Genomic DNA, 20973 nt, shown 5'->3' on the forward strand with positions numbered 1-20973 from the left:
ATCAACATTTACGACAGTGTTTCCAGTACCCGCCAATATCCAGCAACTTTGCGCAGCCATTGAAGAGGAGTGGGACAACATTTCACAGGACACACAGGACACAACAGCCTGATCAACTCTATGCAAAAGATATGGGGATCCCGAGTGGTTCAGTGGTCTAAGACGCTGCATCTCATTGCAAGAGGCATCACTGCAGTACTTGGTTTGAATCCAGGCTGCATCACATCTGGTCGTTATTGGGAGTCCCATAGGGCAGTTCACAATTGGCCCAGCATTGTCCGGGGTAGGCCGTCATTGTAAATAAGAATTTGTTATTAACAGACCTGCCTAGTTAAATAAAAAATGTGTTGCCCTGCATGAGGCAAATGGTGGTCACACCAGATACTGACTGGTTTTATGAGCCATGCACCTCCCTTTAAAAAAGAAAAGAAGCTATCTGTGACCAACAGATGCATATGTGTATTCCCAGTCATGTGAAATCGATTAATTAATTCATTTCAAATGACTGATTTCCTTATATGAACGGTAAGTCAGTAAAATCGTCAAAATTGTTCTGTTTATATTTTTGTTCAGTGTGTATTTAAATGCAGACTACCATTCAAAAGTTTGGGTCACTTAGAAATGTCCTTGTTTTTGAAAGAAAATCCCATTTTTGGTCCATTAAAATAACATCAAATTGATCAGAAATAAAGTGTAGACATTGTTAATGTTGTAAATAACTACTGTAGCTGGAAATGGCAGATTTTGTAATGGAATTTCTACATAGGAGTACAGAGTTATCAACAACCATTACTCCTGTGTTCCAATGGCATGCTGTGTTAGCTAATCCAAGTTTATAAACTTGGATCATCATTTTAGCTAACACAACGTGCCATTGGAGCACAGAAGTGATGGTTGCTGATAATGGGTCTCTGTACGCCTACGTAGATATTCCATTAAAAAAATCTGCCGTTTCCAGCTACAGTAGTTATTTTTAACAATAACAATGTGTACACTGTATTTCTGATCAATTTTATGTTATTTTAATGGACAAGAAAAAGGCTTTTCTTTCAAAAACAAGGACATTTCTAAGTGACCCCAAACTTTTGAACGGTAGTGTGTGTATACAGTGGGGCAAAAAAGTATTTAGTCAGCCACCAATTGTGCAAGTTCTCCCACTTAAAAAGATGAGAGAGGCTTGTAATTTTCATAATCGGTACACTTCAACTATGACAGACAAAATGAGAAAAAAAATCCAGAAAATCACATTGTAGGATTTTTAATTAATTTATTTGCAAATTATGGTGGAAAATAAGTATTTGGTCACCTACAAACAAGCAAGATTTCTGGCTCGCACAGACCTGTAACTTCTTCTTTAATAGGTTCCTCTGTCCTCCACTCGTTACCTGTATTAATGGCACCTGTTTGAACTTGTTATCAGTATAAAAGACACCTGTCCACAACCTCAAACTGTCACACTCCAAACTCCACTATGGCCAAGACCAAAGAGCTGTCAAAGGACACCAGAAACAAAATTGTAGACCTGCACCAGGCTGGGAAGACTGAATCTGCAATACGTAAGCAGCTTGGTTTGAAGAAACCAACTGTAGGAGCAATTATTAGGAAATGGAAGACATACAAGACCACTGATAATCTCCCTCGATCTGGGGCTCCACGCAAGATCTCACCCCGTGTGGTCAAAATGATCACAAGAACGGTGAGCAAAAATCCCAGAATCACACGGGGGGACCTAGTGAATGACCTGCGGAGAGCTGGGACCAAAGTAACAAAGCCTACCATCAGTAACACACTACGCCGCCAGGGACTCAAATCCTGCAGTGCCAGTCGTGTCCCCCTGCTTAAGCCAGTACATGTCCAGGCCCGTCTGAAGTTTGCTAGAGAGCATTTGGATGATCCAGAAGAAGATTGGGAGAATGTCATATGGTCAGATGAAACCAAAATAGAACTTTTTGGTAAAAACTCAACTCGTCGTGTTTGGAGGACAAAGAATACTGAGTTGCATCCAAAGAACACCATACCTACTGTGAAGGATGGAGGTGGAAAGATCATGCTTGGGGGCGGTTTTTCTGCAAGGGACCAGGATGACTGATCCGTGTAAAGGAAAGAATGAATGGGGCCATGTATTGTGAGATTTTGAGTGAAAACATCCTTCCATCAGCAAGGGCATTGAAGATGAAACGTGGCTGGGTCTTTCAGCATGACAATGATCCCAAACACACCGCCCGGGCAATGAAGGAGTGGCTTCGTAAGAAGCATTTTAAGGTCCTGGAGTGGCCTAGCCAGTCTCCAGATCTCAACCCCATAGAAAATCTTTGGAGGGAGTTGAAAATCCGTGTTGCCCAGCAACAGCCCCAAAACATCACTGCTCTAGAGGAGATCTGCATGGAGGAATGGGCCAAAATACCAGCAACAGTGTGTGAAAACCTTGTGAAGACTGTGATAGTCTCAGAGGTCCATTAAAAGTGCAGAGAGCATCATGAAGAACAAGGAACACACTAGGCAGATCCGAGATACTGTTGTGAAGAAGTTTAAAGCCGGATTTGGATACAAAAAGATTTCCCAAGCTTTAAACATCCCAAGGAGCACTGTGCAAGCGATAATATTGAAATGGAAGGAGTATCAGACCACTGCAAATCTACCAAGACCTGGCCGTCCCTCTAAACTTTCAGCTCATACAAGGAGAAGACTGATCAGAGATGCAGCCAAGAGGCCCATGATCACTCTGCATGAACTGCAGAGATCTACAGCTGAGGTGGGAGACTCTGTCCATAGGACAACAATCAGTCGTATATTGCACAAATCTGGCCTTTGTGGAAGAGTGGCAAGAAGAAAGCCATTTCTTAAAGATATCCATAAAAAGTGTTGTTTAAAGTTTGCCACAAGCCACCTGGGAGACACATCAAAACATGTGGAAGAAGGTGCTCTGGTCAGATGAAACCAAAATTGAACTTTTTGGCAACAATGCAAAATGTTATGTTTGGCGTAAAAGCAACACAGCTCATCACCCTGACCACACCATCCCCACTGTCAAACATGGTGGTGGCAGCATCATGGTTTGGGCCTGCTTTTCTTCAGCAGGGACAGGGAAGATGGTTAAAATTGATGGGAAGATGGATGGAGCCAAATACAGGACCATTCTGGAAGAAAACCTGATGGAGTCTGCAAAAGACCTGAGACTGGGACGGAGATTTGTCTTCCAACAAGACAATGATCCAAAACATAAAGCAAAATCTACAATGGAATGGTTAAAAAATAAACATATCCAGGTGTTAGAATGGCCAAGTCAAAGTCCAGACCTGAATCCAATCGAGAATCTGTGGAAAGAACTGAAAACTGCTGTTCACAAATGCTCTCCATCCAACCTCACTGAGCTCGAGCTGTTTTGCAAGGAGGAATGGGAAAAAATTCAAGTCTCTCGATGTGCAAAACTGATAGAGACATACCCCAAGCGACTTACAGCTGTAATCACAGCAAAAGGTGGCGCTACAAAGTATTAACTTAAGGGGGCTGAATAATTTTGCACGCCCAATTTTTCAGTTTTTGATTTGTTAAAAAAGTTTGAAATATCCAATAAATGTCGTTCCACTTCATGATTGTGTCCCACTTGTTGTTGATTCTTCACAAACAAATAATGTTTGAAGCCTGAAATGTGGCAAAAGGTCGCAAAGTTCAAGGGGGCCGAATAGTTTCGCAAGGCACTGTATATATACACACACACACACGTATATTGCTTCCAGCAAGACAATAACCCCAGGCCCACATCAAAATCCACAAAGACATGGTTAATTGAGCACAAAATCAACATTTTGCAATGGCCATCTCAGTCTCCGGACTTGAACCCCATTGAAAACTTGTGGTTTGAATTGAAGAGGCCAGTCCATACGTGCAGATGAAGGACATCAAAGATCTGGAAAGATTCTGTACGGGTAATGGTCTGCGATCTCTCCCAATGTGTTCGCCAATGTCCATAAAACAGTTTTAGAAAAAAGGCTCAGTGTCATTTTCCTCGCCAGGGAAGGGTGCCAGAGTATTGAAAACGGAGAGAAGGGTGCCAGAGTATTGAAAACGGGATCCAATAAGTTTCACCCCTATCTTTATTCGATTTCTGTTTTTAATATTTGTTATTTCTCTGAGCAACTGTATTCATATAACATAATATCATTTTCTATTTCTTTGAGCATACAATATACAGTACAGTAGCTCAGTATTTTTTGCTCATCTGTATCGCGAGACGCAATAATTCAAATCATTCCAGACCCCACTGTATGTTGTTGTATTTTTCAAAGTGCAGGTACATTCCCACCGTGCATACTGTACCTATCCATTCTATACATAACATACTGTAATGAATAACCAGTACGTTACATTCATCACCTCACTGTACGTAACACTACGTAAACACTGTATTCAGTACAAGTATATACACACTGCTCAGAGGGTAACTCGTGCAGGAAACAAGTGACACGGAGAAACACGAGAAGAGGAGGAGAGCAGAGATAGAATCTTCCAGACTACTCAGGAAGACCTGACCTGTCCATCAGTGTTTCTGGAAAAAGCAGGGATTCTCCTCAGGGAGGTGATGGTGAAGACTGACTGGACGTTAGGAGCGGCCACAGAGTCCATCAACAGGAAGGGCAGTGTGCTACTAAATCCTGAGAATGGATACTGGGAAACATGGCTGAGAGACTGGAGGAAATACGAAGCTTTTGGTGACTTTCCTGTTCCTCTCTCTTGACCCACAGACCCTCGAAGGTCGGGGTATATATAGACTACGAACAAGGCCGGCTGTTGTTTTGTGACCTGGTAGCTCGACGCCATATCTACTGTTACATGGGCTGCAACTTTGCTGACACGCTCTATCCATACTTCAGCCCAGGGGTCAATCCCAGTCGCAATAAAGCCCCATTGGTCATCTCTCCTGTCAATCACAAAGACTAAATCTACACTGCAGGACAAATGGAAAGGTATATATTCATTTAAAACGTCTGTTTATCTCAATACATGTTACAGATATCCAAATCTATGTAAAGTAAGTATACTCACATAAGAGATATTATGTAAAGACTAATAGGCGGCTGTACGTTGATTGGTTGTTAACCATCTTGTATTTTTAAGGTATTTGGACAAAGCGTTGGGATGTTGGTTTAGACACAATTCTTCCTACAAGCACTGCAGTGGTCAGTAAGAAATGACTGCTTTTTCAAATAGAAAGATAATACACATTCTTAAAAGAAGTAATAATGTTAGTAATAATAATAATATTATTAACCGTTATTTTACCCAGATTTTTTTTTTTGCAATCAAATAGTGTATCAAGACATTAAGAAATATTAAATACTACAATAAAGTTGCTATCTTGAAAAGGGTTGTTCTTCAATCACTGCACCGGAGTAAACTGAGTAAACTGCATATACAGTAGTTCACATGACAAGGTATGCAGACAGGTAGAATCTTCTCATTCTGGATTTGGGATTCTAACATTCCGGATTCTGGATTCCTCTGCTCCAGCCTCACCTCTTCGGAACTGCAACAGAGGAAAAACAGACCACCAATGACATCACAATTCCATCCTTATGGGAAGTCAACCTGGCTCCAATACAATCACTTCTATCCTTAGGCCCTAGACCTTTGCTCTGTTCGTATACCTATAACCTTAATGCCTGTGACGAGGAGGATCAATACGACATCCAGTAATAATGATTCTTACCTTACTAAACAGGGTTCCTGTTTTCTGGAAGATGGAAGGTTTCTTTGAAGTGTGGGTTGGCTTGGCGAGTTCTACTGAGTTATTTGGAAGGGGAAGGGACTCGGGCTGGGACAGAGGTGGGGACAGAGGCTGGGACAGAGGTGGGGACAGAGGCTGGGACAGAGGCGGGGGTTGGGAGAAGGGATTGGTGTTTACATACGGCTGGCTTTGAGAGTATGTTTGGGGAGGTGAGTAGGATTGGGTTTGAGAATACGCTTGAGGTGGTAAGTAAGATTGGGTTTGGGATGATGAGTAGGATTGAGGTGCTAAGTAAGATTGGGTTTGGGATGATGAGTAGGATTGAGGTGCTAAGTAAGATTGGGTTTGGGATGATGAGTAGGATTGGGGTGGTGAGTAGGATTGCATTGCAGGCTGTGAGTAGGATTCAGGTTCAGAGTAAGGCTTTGTTTGTGAATAGGGTTGAGTGAGTGAGTAGGACTTGGGTGGTGAGTAGGACTGAGCTGATAGTTGTGAGTCGGGTTGTGTCTGTGAGAAGGGCTGTGTGTTTAGGTAGGGCTGGGGCAGCAGGGTGGAGGCTGGTAAGAGGGTTGGAGGGGGAGGGGGTGGGAAGCTGTCTCCCCCGTCGTCCCCGTCTCCCCCCTCCACCTCCACCTCCCCCCCTTGGGTTGTACCAGTCCCAGACAGCTGGTAGTGTTTCTTCCTCAGCTCTCCCAGACGAACTCTCTCCTGTTCCAGCTGATTTTCTAGCTCCAACACCTTCACCTACAGCACAGAGAATGGAGAAGAGGACGTTCACCTACACACACATCCAGTTGGTCACATGGAATAATATGCCTCTGGCCCCACACACACAAAACATACACAAACAGCTATAAGTGGCTGTAGGCAGAGTAGGCAGAGCAGTACAAGCTGCTGCAATGACATACCTGAGACTCAATCTCTTGAGTCTTCACTTTGATCAGGGAGATGCCTGAGAAGTCCATGGGTTCTGCAGAGAAGCGAGGACAAGGACTCAGAACTCAGGGGTACAATACACCCAAACCATTATACAACATTTATTTTATACAATCTTCCACCCCATAGCTGCAGGAAGTAGTTTGGCGGTGGGGGTGCTGCAGAAAAAACGATGCCCTCACTGAAGATGTCTATATCTGTCCACTAATACAGAACTAGTAGACGCTCTTATCCACAGCTACAGTCATTAAAACTTGTTTTTCAACCACTCCACAAATTTCTTGTTAACAAACTATAGTTTTGTCTAGTCGGTTAGGACATCTACTTTGTGCATGACACAAGTAATTTTTCCAACAATTGTTTACAGACAGATTATTTAACTTATAATTCACTGTATCACAATTCCAGTGGGTAAGAAGTTTACATACACTAAGTTGACTGTGCCTTTAAACAGCTTGGAAAATTCCAGAAATTGATGTCACGGCTTTAGAAGCTTCTGATAGGCTAATTGACATCATTTGAGTCATTTGGAGGTGTACCTGTGGAGGTATTTCAAGGCCTACCTTCAAACTCAGTGCCTCTTTGCTTGACATCATGGGAAAATCAAAAGAAATCAGCAAAGACTTCTACAAGTCTGGTTCATCCTTGGGAGCAATTTCCAAACACCTGAAGGTACCACATTCATCTGTACAAACAATAGTACACAAGTATAAACACCATGGCATCACGCACCGTCATACCGCTCAGGAAGGAGACACGTTCTGTCTCCTAGAGATGAACGTATTTTAGTGCGAAAAGTGCAACTCAATCCCAGAACAACAGCAAAGGACCTTGTGGAGATGCTGGAGGAAACAGGTACAAAAGTATCTATATCCACTGTAAAACAAGTCCTATATCAACATAACCTGAAAGGCCGCTCAGCAAGGAAGAAGCCACTGCTCCAAAACCACCATAAAAAAAGCCAGACTACGGTTTGCAACTGCACATGGGGACAAAGATCGTAATTTTTGGAGAAATGTCCCCTGGTCTAATGAAACAAATATAGAACTGTTTGGCCATAATGACCATCGTTATGTTAGGAAGAAAAAGGGGGACGCTTGCAAGCCGAAGAACACCATCCCAACCGTGAAGCACGGGGGTGGCAACATCATGTTATGAGGGTGCTTTTCTGCAGGAGGGACTGGTGCACTTCACAAAATAGATGGCATCATGAGGGAGGAAAATTATGTGAATATGTTGAATCAACATCTCCAGACATCAGTCAGGAAGTTAAAGCTTGGTCGCAAATAGGTCTTCCAAATGGACAATGACCCCAAGCAAACTTCCAAAGTTGTGGCAAAATGGCTTAAGGACTACAAAGTCAAGGTATTGGAGTGGCCATCACAAAGCCCTGACCTCAATCCTATAGAACATTTGTGGGCAGAACTGAAAAGGCGTGTGCGAGCAAGGAGGCCTACAAACCTTACTCAGTTACACCAGCTCTGTCAGGAGGAATGGGTCAAAATTCTCCCAACTTATTGTGGGAAGCTTGTGGAAAGCTATCCAAAACGTTTGACTCAAGTTAAATAATTTAAAGGCAATGCTATCAAATACTACTGGGAAAGTGATGAAAGAAATAAAAGCTGAAAAATATAATTCTCTCTACTATTATTCTGACATTTCACAATCTTAAAATAAAGTGGTGATCCTAACTAACCTAAAACAGGGCATTTTTACTAGGATTAAATGTTAGGAATTGTGAAAAACAGATTTTAAATGTATTTTGCTAAGGTGTTTGTAAACTTCTGACTTTTTCTGTACTTACAGTAGAGAGTGCATATATTTTCATACAGGTCCCCTGCAAGCACCATGCTCTACCAACTGAGCCACATCATCACATCATATCATCACAAACCACTTGATGTCTCAATGTACTCAATTACTGTATTGGTCATTTTTTTCTTCATGGTGATGGAAGGTCTACAGGTACAACCCTAGATGACCAGCCTATGAACAATACAGTAATGTACATTTACATTAAGTGTTTTGTAAGGATGGTAAATGACTTCTGCACAAAAAAATGGTTGTTTTCCATGTTATTTGATCAAGAAAGTGGGTGTTTTGTGTCTTTGCCCATAACTTTGCTAATTCTAGTAAAGGCCCAGTGTACTACTTGTGTGAATTTCTTATTAATATAGTCTCAGAAACTCAATCCTAGGCAACAGTGACTATGGTCTGGTTTCAATGACTCTTTTGGCAACTTCGATAAGAGAAAATAATTGTTCCCGTGTGGGTACTCTTCAGACAGACAACAGAATGTCACAATTCGAAACCAAAGTTTGCAAGGAAAACCTTTGCAGTGGCTGTAGGGAAGGTAGTTGATACAAACTAGACACGTGTGAAATGCCTCAATAAAAATAACCGGCGTGATCTCCAGCTTGATGGCTACTAGTTTGTATTTTAAGCTAAGGTAGCAACGTAGGCATTGGACGTAGTTCCTCTTTGCCAAGAGAGTCCGTCGTTGCAACCAGACCCTAGTCTCGGTTGCCTAGACTACCTTCCTCCTCTCCCTCTTTTCACCTCTCTCAGTGATCTGCCTCTGTCCGTGATTGGTGGAGGTCACCACTATGGCAGCCATGTCGTTGACGTGTCTTGAGGCCTGCTGCAGCGTCGACAGCTTCTTGCTGTTGCGGTCCGCCTTCACCTGTAGCCACGGCAACACAGGGGGAGACGAGGAGTCCATTGTCAAGTCAGCGAATATAAAGACGGAATCAGCTGTGTGTGTGTGTATGTGTTCTACCTTGGAGGCAGCGACCAGCTGGGCGGTACTAGCAGCGATCTCATGAGAACAGACGATGAGCTCCTCGTATTTACCCCCGCTAGTTACCACCTTGTCAGCCGAGTCTCTGCCAGCCGGGAGAGAGAGGAAACAAGAGATATCAATTTGTGTGGACAAAAAGTGGGTTTTACACACAAATATCTCAATTTTAGGATTCAGCCCTACGACAACGTGACTGGTATCACTGCTGTAACAACAGTCCGCTGTATATAGTATACATGTGTAATGTGTATATCAAGTCAGTACTTACAGCATCTGAGTGGCGCCCCAGCCCACTGACTTGGAGGCAGAGATGAGGCCTTCAGTCCAACAGGAGTTCTTAGCATAGAACTCCTTCACTGATGCTGCCCCCTGTGGAGAAGACACGTCACTGAGCCCAGAGCCTAATACAGATGTGCTCAACCTTTTGGAGGTCCACTATTTGACTATGTCGATAAGTATGGAAGTACAGCCTATTCTAAACACAAATGTAATATTTAGAACTCACTCTGCCGCTTTCCACAATATCTTTCTGCAGGTCAGTGGCAGCGGTCACCAGCATGTGGATGGCCTTCATTAGGTCTGAACAGGAGCCAAGGATGCTGAGAGGGAGAGAGAGAAGAGGAGAGAAATTGAGAGGGAGACAGAGAAAAAGCATATTGACTCTGTAAGCTACAGTGATAGCTCCTCCAGCACATAACGTTAGTTAGTAAATACAGAGTTATTGTTGTGCTAATCCACTGTGTACTGTTGTGTTCTGTGTTCTACTATGTACTATTGTGTTTTGTGTTCTGTGTACTATTGTGTTCTATTGTGTACTATTGTGTTCTGTGTTCTACTGTGTACTATTTTCTTCTGTGTTCTGTGACATATTGTGTAGTATTGTGTTCTGTGTTCTATGTTCTATTGTGTTTCGCTGACCTCTGGTTGACCTCCAGTTTGACCCCAGACGTGTCTCTCCTGGCCTGGTTCAGGATCTCCTGTTCACAGCATGGGCAGAAAAGACATGAGGAATGTCCTCAACAATGACATGCTCTGTGTGTGTGTGTGTGTGTGTGTGTGTGTGTGTGTGTGTGTGTGTGTGTGTGTGTGTGTGCGTGTGTGTTCTTACGTCCATGCGGAGTACAGCCTCCTCTATTGCAGTAGAGGTAGCAGTCATCTCTTTATCCACCATTTCCCCCAACTCCTCTTTTAGAACATCCTGCCCTTGAAGACGCAGATCCTACACAGGAAATACACTTCCATTACATCCTATCCTATCCTGCATTGACACAAAATGGCTGCCAGTGCACTGACCACAGAACGTTGCTCTCAACAGGAATGCTTATTCCACTAGCTGCAGTTCTCCGTGTGTGATGACCCCGTCCGTACCTGTCCCATAGTGAGTATGCGTCGCATTACATAGCGTATCGTAGTAGGGTCGGCTCTCTGTAACGTGGCTCTGGACTTCAGCTCGTGTAGGAACTGCAGACAGTGGGTGGAAGCTTCTCTACAACTGTCAGTCAGACCTAGAGGGAGAGAGAGAAAGGGATGAGTGTGTGTGTTTGTGAGCATGCTTGCGTGCGTGCAGTGTGTGTCTCTTACGGTCGGCCTGGTCAGTAGGAGCACTGTGTGCTGTAGCTCCTCCGTTGACGATGGTGTCAGAAGCCAGATGGGAGAACTGGGTCACAGCCCTCAGAAGACCACTGGCATCTGAGACAGACAGGACAGAGAGAGGAGATTATATACACACACACACACACAAACACGAATGCCGTGCACACACACAAGGTGGTTACACACCGTCCATATTTCCAAGGTAGACCATGTGACTCTGCTGCATCTTGTCCAAAGAACCCAGGGTGATCTCAGCTCGGTTCACCAGGTAATCTGGAGAGCAGGTGCAGCGTACGTGTATGGGGTCGTCCAGTTTGGACACAGCGTCCAGTATGATGCCTTCAGCCTCCACCACGGCACACTGGAGCAGACAGAACTGTTCCTCTTGCAGCTTCCTGGTCAGCTCACCCTCACGAGATGCCTGGAGTAACACACACACACACCGGAAAGATTACAGGTTAACACACCTATACGCGCATGCTCGTATGTGTGCACAGAGACACATATGCACACACAACTGCTTGACACACACACAGCCCATACCCGTTGCTGTAGTTGTTGCCTCAGACTGGCCATCTCTCTGGATGTCCTGTCGTTGTCCTGCTCCAGAGAGCTGCGTTGGAGCTGCGCCTGCTGCCTTAAAGAGGACAGCTCAGCATCTTTCTCCCTCACAGAGCGTAGCAGCCCCTCTCTCTCGGTCTGGAGACCCATCAGGGCACTGTTCATCTGAGAACCAGTCTGAAAGGGGAGACAGATACATAAACATATCTCTCAACCTTATTTGTATCAAGGACTGACAAGTATAGGTCCTCCATTTGCTAGGGACCAGCAGACAGGTTCCTACCATCTCCTTGTTCTGCAGGGCATTGTTAGCACGTGACACCTCTGCTCGACTCTGCTCCAGCTCTTGCTTCAGTCGGTCAATCTCCACTCTCTGCTCCGCGTTTATAGCCAGCTGTAATCTCACACACACACACACACACACACACACACACACACACACACACACACACGTCAATTCATCAGAATGTCCTCCAATGTCTTACTACGCAGCACAAGTTCGACTTCAAGTTCAAGTCTAGTGTGTCGACAGCCCATACCTGTTGCTGTAGCTGTTGCCTCAGGCTGGCCATCTCTCTGGCTGATCTGTCCCGGTCCTGCTCCATGGAGCCGTGATGGAGCTGAGCCTGCTGCTGTAGGGAGGACACTTCACCCTCTTTCTCCCTCAAACAGCGCAGCAGTTCCTCCCTCTCTCGCTGGAGACCCTGCAGAGCACCAGTCATTTGGGAACCAGCCTGGGGAAGCGGGAAGAGTTCTGATTGGTTCAAGAAGGACACACAAAATAATAAAAAGGGTAGAGTCGAGTTTGAGAGACGGAAAAACACTGTCCCATGCTTCTACCTAAATAAGCCTACCATGTCGTTGTTGCCTACCATCTCTTTGTTGTCCAGGACACTGTGGACTTCACCCAACGCTGCTCTCTGGTCCAACAGCTCTCTTTTCAGCCGATCCATCTCCTGCTTCTGCTGCTCCAGCTACAAAGACAACACGCAGAGAAGTCAGGAAACACAAGGACAAACATCAATAATTGTTAAACCGTACAAGAGTAAGAATCATCATGGAGAAATAAACCCTGAACCTGCTCCATATTTGCTACAAACTCTCGGGGTTAGAGGTCAGGGGTTAATGGTTATAGTACCTTGAGTCTATTCTCCTGTCGAAGGTGGTCCACCTCGCTGGCCAGCTGCTGTTTGGCCGTGGCCAATTCCTCCTGGTTCTGCTGGGTGCTGGACAAGAACCGGACTGTCTCTGCATTCTGAACACACGCACACAATATTGTGTCAGCTCCCAAAAGGCATAGAAATTCCCAGTGTGCAATGTCTGTACCTTCTTCAGTAGATCAGCGTGGCTGGTGACCAGTTCAGCGTGTCGCTCTTTGAGCTGAGAAAAACGCAGCTCAGCTGCCTGGGCTCGACCTGTAGGGGGAGGACGGGGTTAATAGGTGTGTGTGTGTGTGTGTTTGTGTCCGTCCGTGTCTATACTCACCATCAGCCTCCTGGTATCCAGCCTGTACCCCTGGTAGGGCGGCGGTGGCCTGTCGTAAGGCCCCTACCTCCATGCGCAGGTGTTCATTGTCCACCAGAGCCATCTGCTTATGGGTCCTCTGGTCCTCCAGCTCTGCTTCCAGCCTGTTCACCTGAGACTTCAGCTGGGTCACACACCTCTGAGCCTAGGGAGAGAGGGGTGGGAGGAGGGGGAGGGGTCAAACACACATGCATGCATTCTGAGTCACACCTACACCTGCACACAGACAGATAGACAGAGACACGCATGCAAGCAAACACACACACCTCCGTTTTGAGGAGCTGCAGCTCTGGTTTGATGACCTCCAGCTCCTTCCTCAGAGCCTCTGACTCCATCAGAGCTGGAGACGGAGATCTTCTGAGGGATACCAGAGGCAAACCAGAAACGGTTATTATTTCACAATAATTTCTCCTCAAAAATGTGGTTAGACAAGTGTTATGTTAGCTCAGTGAAAAGAGAAGATCTTTAATTTACCTTTGATCAAATCCAGCATCAGGAGCTCCCAGCTGGCTTAACATGTTGTACGGTTGCTGTCGAACAAATGGATGCAGACAGTTATGAGGCAATTGGAAATGATCATGTAAATAACAGCACTAGGTTCAATAGCATAGTGTAAAATAAAGTAATGGGAGAGTGTCCAGTCGTACCTGTGGTGCTTGGCTGTAGTCTGGCTGTGGCGCCGCATCGACTTCTTCATAAGGCTCCTCATTGGGCATCACCACCACCGGCCGCACGTACTCCGCCAGCGCAGAGGCACGCAGGAAGTTCGGAGGAGACTACAGGGGTTGCACACACACACACACACACACACAAGTGAACATACGGAACACAGAGATAGAAAATGAAAACAGGTATTGGTGGGAATGACCAATTCCCCACAAACACAAACTACATGGCTTACATCTGGCAGGTCAGGGATCTGAATAACCTTTTTGAAGAACTCCGTCTCTCTGGCTCGATCAAATAACTTTGTGAGGCTGGAAGACAACAGGGCAGAGATCATTCAAACCATACGCCGTGCATACCGGTGCGCACACACAAGACAGTCGATAGTTGTGTAGCGAGACCTGTTGAACAGATCGCGGAATCTCTCCCGGTGTCCGAGAAGAGAGTCAGCTGAAACACCTGGAACACAGAGCAGGACCACACATGTCTAATAGACGAGTACAGGTCAGATTTAGAAATCCAGATGGCTACAGGCCTGGGGTTTTGTGTATGTGCGTGTGACTGACAGCTGTGCAGTTTGAACAGTAGTTTGACAGAGAAGTGGTAGAGCCAGCTGCAGTCCAGTATAACAGGAATTAGAGGTCCCAGGCGACACTGTCCGGCCGGGGTGGTGGACTTGCCCGCGTTGGCATCCAGCTGCCGCCAAACTGTTAGGAAGACACAGATGGTTATGGCTTCATTCAACTGAGAATCAATGCATAAAGGAGAATGAAAGCCTTAGCCGAAAGACCCACCTGTCTCTGACATTTTCAGAGCAGCGTCCAGGTAATCTAACAGCTCATGAGTCATATCAAATCTGTAGAGAAGAGAACCCCTTACAGTGAACAGCTTAACAGAGATCACTGTTACCACCTGCAAATGTAGCTCACCTCAGAAACAGCTCAGCAAATCCATATTTGGTGTTGAGAAAGACATTTGCACCCATAGCATCATAGGAGGTTTTGGGGTAGAGTATGGTGCTATTGACTCACATTTTGTTGACGTCAGTTCCTGCCTCTCTCTCCACCGTCTCATCTGTGGCCTCCAGGTTACCTGGAATAACCTTGTGCTGGGGAAGAAAGAATCCATGTACATACCAGAAAGGTTTGTCTGCAGGAGAAAGTGTTGGCCCCACGACAACTTTTGATGTTACATCTACTATTAGTTAACATAATAGCACCTCCCCCAGTACAGAGAAGGCAATGTCATCACAAGGATACAGTAGGTTCTAGGTGGTATATGTATGCAGTGCACGGGGTCTCACCTTCACATGGAACTCCATTTTGAGGGACAGGAACTTGGCCGAAAGGGACACAATATGGCCGTACCTATCATGCAAGTTCCCCTGGAAATACATATGGTCAAAATCCACTGTCAACATTTTTTAATTTTTTTAACCTTTATTTTACTAGGCAAGACAGTTAAGAACAACTTCCTATTTACAATGGCAGCCTTGGAACAGGGGGTTAACTGCCTTGTTCAGGGGCAGAACGACAGATTTTTACCTTGTCAGATTGGGGATTCGATCGAGCAACCTTTCGGTTACTGACCCATCGCTCTAACCACCGCCCCATAATACGTCCTAAGTTCCAATGTCATCAACTCCTGTAAAGGTAGCGTCAACCGAGTACTCACCCAGAGTACGCCCATGTCTTTGACGTTCCTGCTGTATCTATGAGAGTCTCTCACGGCCTGAGGAACACACAGGGGAGAGGAGTCACTCACAGGACCTTACAGCAAGGAGAGACTCCAAAGATGTGACACTGGACGTACAGGGACGTTTGGCACGAAGAAGAGAAGGAAGAGATAGAAGAGATCTCATGAAGGAAGAGATACAAGAAATGCAGTATGGGGGACATGAATGGGATGACTAACGTTATGGTGCCCGTCCCGGAGGACTTTGTGCAGCATGTAGCAGAACTTCCAGCTGATGATGGCGTTGGAGGAGAGCGGCAGGTTGATGATGAACGACCAGAACGTTGTGGCTCCGCCCTCCTTATGGGTCCCCATGATGATGTCAGCACCGTCGTCAAGGAGGAACCAATGATGTATATAAAACACACCAGACAGGCAGACACCCCCCCCCCGCAAGACCAAGAAACTAACAAATATTTATGACATCTCAAATCACGGGTGTGAATATGAATAGGCCTGGAAGGAATGGTAAATTATACATATTATCAAAACATGGTGGATATACTTAGAGGTAGCCTCACACACACATTTCTCCAGATGGTTGGAGTGTGTTTAAAGGGCGTGTCTAGGACATGTTTGGAAAGGATACTGCGTGCATATTTCTCCTTCAGCGGTGTCTCACTGGAGGTGATGCTTTTACTGATGCTGTGGAGCTGAGTGGAAGAAAGGAGAGGGGAGGAAAGGGGACAGTGGGAGAGGTGACAGGGTGAGAATCAGTCACCACCTGCCTACAGTACCCGTCAAAGGTTTGGACACACCTACTCATTCAAGGGTTTGTCTTGATTTGACTATTTTCTACATTGTAGAATAATAGTGAAGACATCAAAACTATGAATGAATACATATGGAACCGTGTACTGTCGTAACCAAAAAAGTTTTCAACAAATCAAAATATATTTTATATGGGAGATTCTTCAAAATAGCCACCCTTTGCCTTGATGACTGGTCACGGGTGCACCTCAGCCACGGTCAAGGTACTAAACGATATCATAACCGCCATCGACAAAAGACAGTACTGTGCAGCCGTCTTCATCGACCTGGCCAAGGCTTTCAACTCTGTCAATCACCGTATTCTTATCGGCAGACTCAACAGCCTTGGTTTCTCAAATGACTGCCTCGCCTGGTACACTTCTCAGATAGAGTTCAGTGTGTCAAATCGGAGGGCCTTTTGTATAGACCACTGGCAGTCTCTATGGGGGTACCACAGGGTTAAATTCTCGGGCTGACCCTTTTCTCTGTATATATCAATGATGTTGCTCTTGCTGCGGGTGATTCCTTGATCCACTTCTACGCAGACAACCGCATTCTGTATACATCTGGCCCTTCTTTGGACACTGTATTAACAAACCTCCAAACGAGCTTCAATGCCATATAACACTCCTTCCGTGGCCTCCAACTGATCTTAAACATAAAGTAAAACTAAATGCATGCTCTTCAACCGATTGCTGCCCACACCTGCCCGCCCATCCAGATTCACTACTCGGGATTGTTCTGACTTAGAATATGTGGACAACTACAAATACCTAGGTGTCTAGCTAGACTGTAAACTCTCATTTCAGACTCACGTTAAGCATCTCAAATCCAAAATTAAATCTAGAATCGGCTTCCTATTTCACAAACAAAGCCTCCTTCACTCACACTGCCAAACATACCCTCATAAAACTGACTATCCTACCGATCCTCAACGATATAATTTACAAAATTGCCTCCAACACTCTACTCAGCAAACTGGATGCAGTCTATCACAGTGCCATCTGTTTTGTCACCAAAGCCTCATATAAAACCCACCACTGCGACCTGTATGCTCTCATCGCCAGACCCACTGGCTCCAGGTCATCTATAAGTCTTTGCTAGGTAAAGCTCTGCCTTATCTCAGCTCTCTGGTCACCATAACAACACCCACCTGTACCACACGCTCCAGCAGGTATATCTCACTGGTCATCCCCAAAGCCAACACCTCCTCTGGCTGCCTTTCCTTCCAGTTCTCTGCTGCCAATGACTGGAACGATTTGCAAAAATCGCTCATATCTCCCTCACTATAGGCATCAGCTATCAAAGCAGCTCACCGATCGCTGCAGCTGTACGCAGCCCATCTGTAAATAGCCTATCCAACTACCTACCTCATCCCCATGATTTTATTTACTTTTTTTGCTCTTTTTTTACTCTTTTGCACACTAGTATTTCTACTTGCACATCATTGTCTGCACATCTATCACTCCAGTGTTCATTTGTTAAATTGTAATTACTTTGCTGCTATGGCCTATTCATTGCCTTACCTCCTTACTCCATTTGCACAAACTGTATATCGATGTTTCTATGGTTTTTGACTGTACTTTTGTTTATCCCATGTGTAACTCTGTGTTGTTTTTTTTGTTGCACTGCTTTGCTTTATCTTGGCCAGGTCACAGTTGTAAATGAGAACTTGTTCTCAACTGGCCGACCTGGTGAAATAAAAATGTACAAATAAAATGACAGCTTTGCACACTCTTGGAATTCCCTCAACCAGTTTCATGAGGTAGTCAGATGGAATGTACTTCAATCAACATGTGTGCCTTGTTAAAAGTTAAATTAGTGGAATTTCTTTCCTTCTTAATGCATTTGAGCCAATCAGTTGTGACAAGGTAGGAGGGGTACACAGAAGATAGCCCTATTTGGTAAAAGACCAAGTCCATAATATGGCAAGAACAGCTCAGATAAGCTAAGAGAAACAACAGTCCATCATTTCTTTAAGACATGAAGGTCAGTCAATACGGAACTTTTAACTTTTCTTCAAGTGCAGTTGCAAAAACCATCAAGCACTATGATGAAACTGCCTCTCATGAGGACCGCCACATCAAAGGAAGACCCAGAGTTACCTCTGCTGCAGAGGATAAGTTCATTAGAGTTAACTGCACCTCAGATTGCAGCCCAAATAAATGTTCACAGAGTTCAAGTAACAGACACATCTCAACATCAACTGTTCAGAGGATAGTCTTCAAGGTGAAATTGCTACAAAGGACCCACTACTAAAGGACACCAATAAGAAGAAGAGACTTGCGTGAGAAAGAAAACCAGCCCCGTCGCAGACCAGGATGTCTTGCTCCCAGACAGACTAAACAACTTCTTTGCTAGCTTTGAGGACAATACAGTGCCACTGACACGGTCCGCTACCAAAACCTGCGGACTCTCCTTCACTGCAGCCGACGTGAGTAAAACATCTAAACGTGTTAACCCTCGCAGGGCTGCAGGCCCAGACGGCATCCCCAGCCGCATCCTCAGAGCATGCGCAGACCAGCTGGCTGGTGTGTTTACGGACATATTCAATCAATCCTTATACCAGTCTGCTGTTCCCACATGCTTCAAGAGGGCCACCATTGGTCCTGAGCTAAATGACTACCGCCCTGTAGCACTCACTTCCGTCATCATGAAGTGCTTTGAGAGACTAGTCAAGGACCATATCACCTCCACCCTACCTGACACCCAAGACCCACACCAATTTACTTACCGCCCCAGTCGGTCCACAGACGATTCAATCGCAACCACACTGCACACCGCCCTAACCCATCTGGACACCTATGTGAAAATGCTGTTCATCGACTACAGCTCAGCATTTAACACCATAGTACCCTCCAAATTCGTCATCTAGCTCAAGACCCTGGGTCTCAACCCCGCCCTGTGCAACTGGGTACTGGACTTCCTGGCGGGCCGCCCCCAGGTGGTGAGGGTAGGTAACAACATCTCCACCCCGCTGATCCTCAACACTGGGGCCCCACAAGGGTGCGTTCTGAGCCCTCTCCTGTACTCTCTGTTCACCCACGACTGCATGGCCATGCACGCCTCCTACTCAATCATCAAGTTTGCAGATGACACTACAGTGGTAGGCTTGATTAACAACAACGACGAGACGGCCTACCGGGAGGAGGTGAGGGCCCTCGGAGTGTGGTGTCAGGAAAATAACCTCACACTCAACGTCAACAAAACAAAGGAGATGATCGTGGACTTCAGGAAACAGCAGAGGGAGCACCACCCTGTCCACATCGACGGGACAGTAGTGGAGAGGGTAGTAAGTTTTAAGTTCCTCAGCATACACATCATGGACAAACTGAATTGGTCCACCCACACAGACAGAGTGGTGAAGGCGGAGCAGCAGAAATTCGGCTTGTCACCAAAAGCTCTCAAACTTTTACAGATGCACGATCGAGAGCATCCTGTCGGGCTGTATCACCGCCTGGTACGGCAACTGCTCCGCCCTCAACCATAAGGCTCTCCAGAGGGTAGTGAGGTCTGCACAACGCATCCTCGGGGGCAAACTACCTGCCCTCCAGGACACCTACACCACAGGAAGGCCATAAAGATCATCAAGTACAACAACCACCCGAGCCACTGCCTGTCCACTGCCTGTTCAATTTTTAGGTTAGATTACTCGTTGGTTATTACTGCATTGTCAGAACTAGAAGCACAAGCATTTCGCTACACTCACATTAACATCTGCTAACCATGTGTATGTGACAAATAAAATTTGATTTGAAGACTGTTGGAACAGCATTCCAGGTGAAGCTGGTTGAGAGAATGCCAAAAGTGTCATCAAGACAGAGGGTGGCTAATTTGAAAAATCTGTATAACTTTGTATAACACTTTTTTGGTTACTACCCAATTCCATGTGTTATTTCATAGTTTTGATGTCTTCGTTATTATTCTACTATGTAGTAAATAGTAAAAATAAAGAAAAACCCTGGAATGAGTAAGTGTGTCCAAACTTTTGACCGGTACTGTACACATTTGAGAACAATGGGACAATGAGAGACACAGCACATACTATTGATAGGCAGAACTCAAAAGAATAGTTGTGTTCAAAGTGAGGCATGGCATGAGGAAATTGTCACCATTTAAAAAACAACAACATATGTGGTCAAAAATAAGTGTACTACATTGTTATAAATCCAAAGTTTTCCCCAGTTCCTTTTGAAGAAGTTGGGCTGTAAAAAAGATATCTGTTGTTGAAATGATATTTATGATACAGATGTTTCTGGAGTAAGTTATATCTTTATCTGACTAAAATGTACTCATTATAACATAATTAATACTGAAATAAAAACAGAGATATGTGTATGTTGTCACAGAAATACATTATACAAAGATATGTTCACACACTAATCACCATACAACCTTGACACAAACACAATCCTTAATAATCGTTGATTTAAAATAAATCTGTAAATGAGGGAACTTTTTTTTCTAAAACAAAAAAGGTTGGATTTAAGTTTACCTGTAGTTTTCCAAACTGTTCTTTCTCCGCAGCCAATTGCTTCTCTGTTTTATTCTCGCTTTTGTTTTTCGGTTTACTCGAGCTCATTTTGCCGGTGTAATCCACTGGGATGAAATGACCCGACTAGTTGCTGTCCCAGCCACCCACACTTGCAGTTTGCCGATACCTGTCTGCTCTGGGTTGTCAATC

General features: G+C 45.0%; 1 protein-coding gene across 1 annotated transcript; it reads right to left on the minus strand.

Annotated features, from left to right (window-relative positions):
* Positions 1 to 1255: 1255 nt before the first annotated feature.
* Positions 1256 to 20972, minus strand: LOC135517712 (huntingtin-interacting protein 1-related protein-like). Its single transcript, XM_064942257.1, has 32 exons — positions 20785 to 20972; positions 16129 to 16192; positions 15720 to 15862; positions 15480 to 15536; positions 15109 to 15189; positions 14837 to 14913; positions 14600 to 14661; positions 14372 to 14512; positions 14207 to 14264; positions 14041 to 14116; positions 13787 to 13915; positions 13614 to 13669; positions 13406 to 13496; positions 13101 to 13284; positions 12942 to 13030; positions 12754 to 12870; positions 12488 to 12589; positions 12155 to 12349; positions 11899 to 12009; positions 11598 to 11792; positions 11241 to 11475; positions 11043 to 11150; positions 10830 to 10966; positions 10570 to 10680; positions 10380 to 10438; positions 9967 to 10060; positions 9730 to 9830; positions 9441 to 9546; positions 9221 to 9344; positions 6634 to 6695; positions 5708 to 6469; positions 1256 to 5524 (listed from the first exon to the last, which is right to left on the minus strand). The coding sequence occupies exons 1-32, from the start codon at positions 20869 to 20871 to the stop codon at positions 5456 to 5458; spliced, it is 4083 nt and encodes a 1360-aa protein (XP_064798329.1). The 5' UTR covers positions 20872 to 20972; the 3' UTR covers positions 1256 to 5455.
* Position 20973: the final 1 nt, after the last annotated feature.

This window comes from Oncorhynchus masou, chromosome 28 (assembly GCF_036934945.1).
Source record: "Oncorhynchus masou masou isolate Uvic2021 chromosome 28, UVic_Omas_1.1, whole genome shotgun sequence".
NCBI lineage: Eukaryota > Metazoa > Chordata > Actinopteri > Salmoniformes > Salmonidae > Oncorhynchus > Oncorhynchus masou.

What these genes read in the sequence shown, in the direction of transcription:
- LOC135517712 (XM_064942257.1), bottom strand. Translation starts at nt 20,871, where the DNA reads ATGAGCTCGAGTAAACCGAAAAACAAAAGCGAGAATAAAACAGAGAAG. An exon ending in ACGCTGATCTACTGAAGAAG is followed by an intron (nt 12,871 to 12,941) that starts GTACAGACATTG and finishes GCGTGTGTTCAG; the next exon opens with AATGCAGAGACAGTCCGGTT. An exon ending in GACAGGAGAATAGACTCAAG is followed by an intron (nt 12,590 to 12,753) that starts GTACTATAACCA and finishes TTGTCTTTGTAG; the next exon opens with CTGGAGCAGCAGAAGCAGGA.